This window comes from Chinchilla lanigera, unplaced genomic scaffold (genome assembly GCF_000276665.1).
Source record: "Chinchilla lanigera isolate Chin_1 unplaced genomic scaffold, ChiLan1.0 scaffold00094, whole genome shotgun sequence".
Lineage (NCBI taxonomy): Eukaryota > Metazoa > Chordata > Mammalia > Rodentia > Chinchillidae > Chinchilla > Chinchilla lanigera.
The window spans coordinates 2,430,072-2,438,284 of record NW_004955495.1 but is presented as its reverse complement, the minus strand read 5'-3'; the positions used below and the strand labels follow the sequence as shown (position 1 = coordinate 2,438,284).

Sequence of the window (8,213 nt, the reverse complement as noted above, 5' to 3'; positions counted from 1 at the left end):
AATGGCAAGTTCAAGGGCAGCCTGGGATACATAATGAGACCTTGTCTCAAAACAAAATTCTACTGATTAAATACTACTTACATTTACTGAAAAACTGAGACGCAGTGAATAAATCCTTTTGAGGTGACCCACCCAGCGAGGAAAGGTGCTGACCAAGAACTAGGTATAATGGGCAGAAATCTCACGCAAGATCCCAAAGAACTTCAATCCAAAGACGTTTCTTAGGATGCATTTTGGAAAAGACCGTTCAAAATGGTTATTTTCTGTTTTCCTCTAACATAAAGTACTAACAAACCTAAAATGGTCAATCTTTTAAATACAGCCACCCAGTGCCTAGTGTAAAAATAATTTAAATACTTCGTTTAAAATGGGGAAAGCCGGGCGTTGTGGCGCAAGCCTGTGATCGTAGCACTCTGGGAGGCGGAGGCAGGAGGATCACAACTTCGAGCCCAGCCAGCCTGGGCAACTTAGTGACCCGGCAAGACCCAGTCGCAAAATAAAATATAAAAGAACTGGGGGAAGGGTCTGCGGATTTAGCTCAGGGCAAAGGTTCTGGGTTCAATCCCTAGTACCGCAGTCAATCAATCAATGTAGCGTTACGGGCAAAAGGCTGAGCTCAACGCTTTCACGGGTGAGGGTGAGTCGCCCCGCGCACGAACCCCACACTGAGCCGGGGTCCCCCGCATCCCTCCCGCCGCACCCGCGCTCCCCGCTGCCGGCCCAGGCCCGACCCGCGTCTGGAGGGAACCGAGGACCGAGAGGCGACGGCGACCGCGCACTCCGGAGCTGACGCGCGGCCCCGGCTCCCCCCAGAGCCACTTCCGGCCAGCTCCAACCAGGCCCTGCGCCCCCGACTCCCCCGCACTCACCATTTCCGGCTGCTGGGGTGCCCTGGCGTCCTCCCTACGGCTCCCACGGTCACTGCAGGTCACACAGGGACAAGGGCTGCGGCAAACAGACCTGAGACGGCGTCGCACCGGCGAGACCGAGTGACAGCGCTGCGGGAGGAAGTGGCCAAGTCCACCGGGCGTTGCGACTGCCCACCCCTTTCCAGGGGCGCGGCTGATTGGATAACTATTAGGCCCCGCCCCCTTCACAGCGCCAGCGCGCATGAGTGTCACGTGATCCAGCCCACCCACATCGCAAGCAGTCAGGATCAGACCAGGATTTTTTTTCCGGCGCCCCCGCAGTGCTGAGACTGGAACCCAGGGATTTAAGTTAAGCAAACATTCTACCCATGAACTGCACCCTAGTCCCCGCACATTCCCGTTTAAGAACTTGTGTCCAGCTCAGAAGAAAATTTGGCACCGGTCTTGGTGAAAGAAATGGTTGAGGGCTGGGGATATAGCTCAGTGGCATAAGCGCCTGCCTGTCAAGCGCAAGGTCGTGAGTTCGATCCCAGGTGCCGCAAAAAAAAAAAAAAAAAAATGGTTGAGGGCTGGGGATATAGCTCAGTGGCATAAGCGCCTGCCTGTCAAGCGCAAGGTCGTGAGTTCGATCCCAGGTGCCGCAAAAAAAAAAAAAAAAAAAATGGTTGAGGGCCGGGGATATAGCTCAGCAGCACAAGCGCCTGCCTGTCAAGCAGAAGGTCCAGAGTTCGATTCCCGGTACCAAAAAAAAAAAAAAAAAAAAAAAAAAGAAAAAAATGGTTGGGCCGGGCGTGGTGGCGCATGCCTATAATCCCAGCACTCGGGAGGCTGAGGCAGGAGGACCGTTGCGAGTTCGAGACCAGCCTGGGCTACAAAGTGAGCTCAAGGCCGGCCTGAACTTCATAGCGAGACCCTGTCTCAAAAAGACTTAAAAAAAAAGAAAGAAAGAAAGAAATGGTTGGTAGCCAGGCGTGGCCTGCAATGCCAGCACTCTGTGGGAGGCTGGGGCAGGAGGATCGCAAGTGCATGCCCAGCTTGAGGAATTTAGCGACTTAGCGAGACCCCATCTCAAAATTTTAAAAAGGCGGGGGCAATGGGGGATGTAGATCAGTGCGAAGGGCTTGGGTTCAATCCCGAATGTCAATAAATAAGTAGCTGGGGATGTAGCTCAGTATGACGGCCCTGCACTCAATCTCCAGATTCAATAATAATAATAATAATTTAAAAGGTCTAAAGATGTGGCTCAGAGCGAAGCCCCTGGGTTCCATCGCCAGTACTGAAATAATAATCATCAGATGAACCTTTTGCACCAGAAAAAACACTGAAATGAAAATGGCTAAGGCGATTGAATTCGTAGCCTCCCTGATGGATAACACTCTTAACACACTGCGCCACAACTCCAGTGGCCACGCTCACGACTTGGCCTTTTGTCACTTTCTTTTCAGTCGTGAGCTCGGCAGGGCCACAAAGGTGAGTCCAGGCATCGGGAACCTCCGTCCCCACAGCCTGGCGATGCCACCAGCACTCGTGATCCTCGGGACAGGCGCTGCTGCGGGAGGAAGGCTCCAGGGCTCAGGCCATAGGTTTCCCAGCACTACCTGGGCACTGTCAGGCTGGGGAACCACCCTAGCGCAGACAGCGCTCGTAGCGTGCGGTCCCCGCCCCCAGGGCCCTGCGCCTGCGCACTCAGTGTAGCCTCCGTTCTGCTTGCCGCCTAACCGGAAGTCCATCTGAAACTTATTTTTGGCAGTGCCTGAACATAGGGCCTTGAGCATGCCATGTGAGTGCTCTGCCAGACCTAACCCTTGAAACAGTCTTGAAGATTTATTTAAGGTCGGAGATGACTGATCAACGATGGCATCTTCACTCGCGCAAGCCCAGACTAAAGAGAAAAGATATTCTGCACGCCCTCCTCGTCCCTCTTACCTCACTCATCATTTCTTTGAAAGTTCTCAATTCCCGTTTTCTTTAGAGACAGGGTCTCACTATGTAGTTTAGGCTGGCCTTGAACTCACTATGGAGCCCAGCCTGGCCTCAAATTCGGCCACCTTCCTCCTTTCCGAGTAGCTCCGACAATAGAGGCATATGTCACTGTAATAAAGCATAAAGTGCATGGAACTGTGTGCTAGTAACACCCTACAATGGAATAAGAAGAGAAGAAAAGCAAACATTTAGCTGGACTTCGTGGCTCAGGCCTGTAATTGCAACTACTCAGAAGGCTGAGGCAGGAGGATTGCAAGTTTGCATGCAGCCTAGGCAATCTAGTGAGACCCTATCTCAAAATGTAAAAGAAAAAGAAAAGCACACATTTGAACTAGCTCAGATAAGCAGCTTGCTTTGCACACAATTCACAGGGAAACCAGCATTCAGAAAGTTACCATAAGCTGGACAGGGTAGTTCATGCCTGTAACCCTAGCATTTTAGGAGGCTGAGACAGAAGGATCACAAGTTTGAGTCCAGCTTAGGCAATTTAGTGATCTGTGAGACCCTATCTCAGTATTTAAAAAAAGACTAAGGTTTGCAGATTGGTGCAAAGACCCTGAGTTCAAATCCAGAGACCAAAGAAAAAGGTAACACATTCCAAACTTGGGAGCCTCACTAATTGCTGAACTGGAGGCCTGGGGTGGATCAATCCACAGCAATGAGACAGGGACACCTCAGGACATAACTGGGGCTCAGGTGCCCGAGCCTTGCTGTCCCCTCACAGGGAATTATAACAAGTCCATGTAAGGTGGGGCACATACAGCCATTCCTCGTTTAACACCCGAGCTACGGTCCTGCACCTAGGTCGTTAAATGAACTGGTCACTGAATGAGGAACTGTATACTGTATACGAACATTACAATACTGAGAACAAAAAAATGGTCAAAAGAAACTCCAACTTGATGACTTTGCTTTTATTTGCGTAATTTTTACATGCAGTCCTATACTGTAAAACAAAACTACAGTACTGTCCTGCACTGTACAGTACAATCAGCAAAAGCTACAGTACCGTACTGTAGAAGCCACCATAAGGCCGCACCACTGCTCACAATGCTGCGTCCCAAGTAGACTGGCTCATCTCCAGTCCGCACAGCATGTCTTGGCTGTAAGTACAAATAGTCATTAAACGAGGAGTATCTGTAACTGCACAAAAATATTTTTTCTTTCAGTGCTGAGGATTGAGCCCAGGGCCTCATGCATGCTAGGCAAGTGCTCTGAGCTACATCCCTATATTCTATAACCTTTTTGTTGTTTTTCGAGACAAGGTCTTGCTCTGTAGTTCAGACTGGCTTTGAACTCACTACGGAGCCCAGGCTGGCCTTGAACTCTTGGCAATCCTCCTGCCTCAGCCCCGAGCGCTGGAATGACAGGTGTATGCCACTGCAGCTGGCTGTTTTGGTTTTTTTTTAATTTAATTTAAAAATACTTTAACTCTTATTAAACTTTTCATTAGAAAAACTCTTGACACACAAGGCCGGGCCTATATGGGGTCAGGGTCACTGACATCGCTACTGTCCTCCCTGCTGCGTCCCATGGCAAGGTCCTCGGGGGCGATGACACTCATGGTGCCATCGCTGGCGATGACGATAATGCCACCTTGGGCAATGGCTCCCGAGGGGCCTGCCGGGGGCTCGCCCGTAGGTGCCGCTCCATTCAGAACCATGTCCTCGCTTTTTTGCTTCCTTCTGGCATCATAGATTTGCTCATAAACAGACAGCGCGGCCCGGACGCCCCTCTCCACTGTGGAGAACCTCTCCGGGTTGGGGTCCATGCTCTGAAACTTCTTAAGGAGCTGGTTGAGGTCAGAGAAAGCCTCTGCTAAGCCTGTCACTGTGAACCTTCTTGGGGCTGCTTCTCCGTCCTCTCCTGTGCTTTCCACTCCTCTGGTCTCTTCTTTGGCCTTGTACCCCCGTCCCAGCAACTCCTCACGGGCCAGGTCTTTGGGCGCCACCTCCAGGCGCTCCCCGCTGCTGTCCTCGTCCGCACCCCGGGGGAAGGTGCTGGTCACCTCCGCCACAGCCTTGTTCACCGGCAGCTCGTCCTCCTCCGCTGCCAGCCCTCTGAAGTCATGCACGAACCTCCGCAGGGTCTTTCTCCAGATGCTGGGCACACGCCCCCTGGGGACATCCGCACCCGCCCTGACATCCTGTAATGAGTAGCGGTTCTTGAATCTCTTCAACCACCCAGAGCTGGCACTGAACTCCACGTTGTATCCAGGCCCCGCCTTTTCCTTCAGCATGGCGAACAGACTCTTGGCTTTGGCCGTGATCATCACGGTGCTGAGGGGGACGCGCTGCCGCGTCTGGTCTTCGATCCAGGTCATCAGCAGCTTCTCCATGTCCGATATGGGGCCCTCGCGGATCTTCGTCAGCCTTGTGGCCTTCAGGGACGCGGAGCCTCTCAGGGCTTCCCTCACCTTGTTCCTGTTCTTCAGGATGGTAGCAATGGTAGAATGGGACATGCCTGACTGGCGGGCGATGACCATCACTGGCTTTCCACCCTCGTAATCCTGAATCAGTTTTAATTTCGTTTCCAGGTCAATGACCCGACGGGGACGCTTACTGGTCACTTTAGCAGTGGCTTTCGTGCAGGGAGGGGCCATGGTGAACCAGAGAACCCTGGCTGCCCTGGCCACCGTCTTGCACAGGGTCGGTTGTCTCCTAGGACGTCATTATGTAGCACAGGACGATAGAAAGTAATCTGCATCCATCTGGAGGTTCTGCGTTAACACTAGAGGAGAAAATAAATAAGTAAGGTAATTCCAGTGTTGGCAGATTACACGAATATACTAACGGCGCCGGGCATGGTGGCACACGCCTGTCATCCCAGCACTCAGAGGGCTGAGGCAGGAGGATCACCGCAAGTGTGAGGCCAGCCTGAGCTACACAGCGAGACTCTGTCTAAAAAAAAATGCAAATATCCCAGCACTCGGGAGGCTGAGGCAGGAGGATCGTTGTGAGTTCGAGACCAGCCTGAGCTACAAAGTGTGCTCAAGGCCAGCCTGAACTGCATAGCGAGACCCTGTCTCAAAAAAAAAAAAAAAAAAAATGCAACTAAAAGAGAGGCAGGAAGACTTCTTTAAGTGGAGTGTCTGGTGGTCATCATCAAACCCAAATCTAAAAAGAGCATCCACTGCTTTATGAAAACATTATAAACAAAACACGACATCTGTTTCAAATGCGCAGTGAAAACGAACAGTTGAGAAGGTTGTGATTGGCGGTGGAGCGCAGGGCCTGAGCGTGGGGAGAGGAAGTGCAAGTCTACGCATTTTCGGCCAACCCCAAGAAGGGTGGGGTATAGCGGGCAGAGATGTGGATTTGATGTTTGTTTGGGTTTTTTTTGTTTGTTTGTTTTTTGTTTGTTTCTTTTTGAGACAGGGCTATGCACTTTAGGCTGGCCTTAAACTCACAGCGATCTTCCTGCTTCAGCCTCCCGACTGCTGTGATTACAAGTGTGCGCCACCAAGGCCAGCTTAGAGAAGTGGTTGTGAGCCACTGCTTTCTAGGCATCCAGAAGACGCAGAGAAAACGGGTGACCCCTGGGGACCCCAGCTGCTCCTGCGCAGGAACCCCACCCCCGCGCCCGGTCTCCCGTGACTCCCGCCGTCCCTACGGAGGGCCCTGGGTCGCGGCTCGGCTGCCGGACCAGCACCGCCGGAGGAGGAGGGGACCGAGGACCGAGCAGCGCCCCGGATCGCGGAGCAGACGCGGGGAGCGTGGGTGCCGTCAGAGCCACTTCCGGCCGGCTCCAGCCAGGCCCTGCGCCCCCACTCACCAAGCCCCGGCTCCGGGAGTCCGGCGTCCGGGGTCCTCCCCTACCGCCTGGGGAGGTCAAGGGCCACAATGGCGGGCCAGCCCCGCCCACTGCGAAGAGGCAGAGAAGCGGAACCTGCAGAGGGCAAGAAACTAAGATCCCGCGAGAATGCTGGCGAGCCGCCTGATTGGATGGTTTTCAGGCCCCGCCCTGAGCCCCTGATTGGATACGTTGAGGCTCCGCCTTCTGGATCTTGAACGACCCGAGCAGCCATTAACGCGAGGTTGAGCAGACCTGCCGGGATAGCTTGTCGGTTGTGGGCTTTCTGGAGCTGGGCTTCCCCCGCCCGACCCTGCACCGTGCGCCTCACGTAGGCGGGTATTTGCATTCAGGAGCACTTACTCTTGGCTTTCCAGAGCAGAAACCGGCATCTTCCTGTAACTGCGGGTCCTTCCTGCTTTTATCTGATGGACGCGGGGTCACAGGGTGCTCAGGGAACTCCATATTCAGGGTCCAGTGAAGCAGTCGCGGGGCCTCAGAGCAGAAAAGGAGCCGGAGCCAGGCCAGACAGAGGCAGGCCAGACAGAGGCAGGAAGAAGGGCTTGGCACGAGGGGAGCCTTGAACTCCTGAGGATCCTCCTGCCTCAGCCTCCCAAGTGCCAGGATTATAGGTGTGCGCCACTACTCCAGGCAGAATATTCTATAGAGAACTCGAAAAGGGAGAAAAGCAAACTTCTCAACTGCTTGACGTAAGCAACCGCTTCACCCATAGTTCACTAGGAAACTCCACAGTCACTGGGCGCACGCAGTCTTATCTCGGGGGCCAGACTGACTGCTGAAGTGGAGCCCACAGAGGCTCCGTCCCTGGTGCTGAGGCAGAGACGCCCAAGGATTTAACTCCAGGAGCTCACACCGTCCCGCCATCCCTTCCTCACAGTGAGAAAACGCTCCTCCTCCAATAGCTTGATAGTCATCAGAGGGGCACTCTCACCTGGAGTCGCATGAAGATTCAGATCCAAAGAAACTCCAGCAGGGGGCTGGGGATTTAGCTCAGCGGCACAGCGCCTGCCTGGCAAGCGCAAGGTCGTGAGTTCGGTTCCCGGTACCGGAAAAAAAAAAAAAGAAAAAGAAAAAAACTCCAACAATTCAAGCCAGGCATGGGGGCTCACACCTGTCATCCCGGCACTGTGGGAGGCTGAGCTAGGAGGATCCCAAATTCAAGCACAGTCTGGGCAACTTAGCAAGACCCTATCTCAAAAAATATAAAAGAACTGGGATGTATTTCAGTGTAAAGGCCCTAGGTTCCATCCCAGTGTGGGGGAGGGGGTGCAGAAAACAGCCCCAAGACAACCAGAGTGAGAGCCTCAGAAACACCAGAACCCCTTCCCAAGACCTGATTTCCGGGGCTGCGCTGCAGCTCCTCGCTGTTCCCGCTTCTTCCGGAGCCAGGCAGCTGGAGGCCCCAGAAGCTGAAGCGCAAGGGCCCAGCCTTGCGCTCCCTTTGCAGCCTCATCTAGAAATCGTAGGCCTCAGGCTCTGCCCCACCGCAAGCTGTTCATCTGCCCAACGCCAGGTGATAGCGTAAGTGAGATGGAGATCTTCTGTCTC

The 8,213-nt window shown here is 53.5% G+C and overlaps 2 protein-coding genes across 3 annotated transcripts in view; both read right to left on the bottom strand.

The window, feature by feature from the left end:
* LOC102029410 (zinc finger protein 564-like) overlaps positions 1 to 1,127 on the bottom strand; it is a 7,889-nt gene extending 6,762 nt beyond the window's left edge. For both annotated transcript variants that reach the window (XM_005405682.2, XM_013505120.1), the window contains exon 1: positions 870 to 1,127. In XM_005405682.2, the coding sequence (XP_005405739.1) occupies positions 870 to 1,112 (243 nt within the window). In that variant the 5' untranslated portion in view covers positions 1,113 to 1,127. The remainder of the gene's footprint in view (positions 1 to 869) is intronic.
* Positions 1,128 to 4,251: 3,124 nt separating this feature from the next.
* LOC102027544 lies at positions 4,252 to 6,760 on the bottom strand. Its single transcript, XM_005405677.2, has 2 exons — positions 6,627 to 6,760; positions 4,252 to 5,582 (listed from the first exon to the last, which is right to left on the bottom strand). Exon 2 carries the CDS (start codon positions 5,452 to 5,454, stop codon positions 4,333 to 4,335), a length of 1,122 nt encoding a protein of 373 aa, XP_005405734.1. The 5' UTR covers positions 5,455 to 5,582; positions 6,627 to 6,760; the 3' UTR covers positions 4,252 to 4,332.
* Positions 6,761 to 8,213: the final 1,453 nt, after the last annotated feature.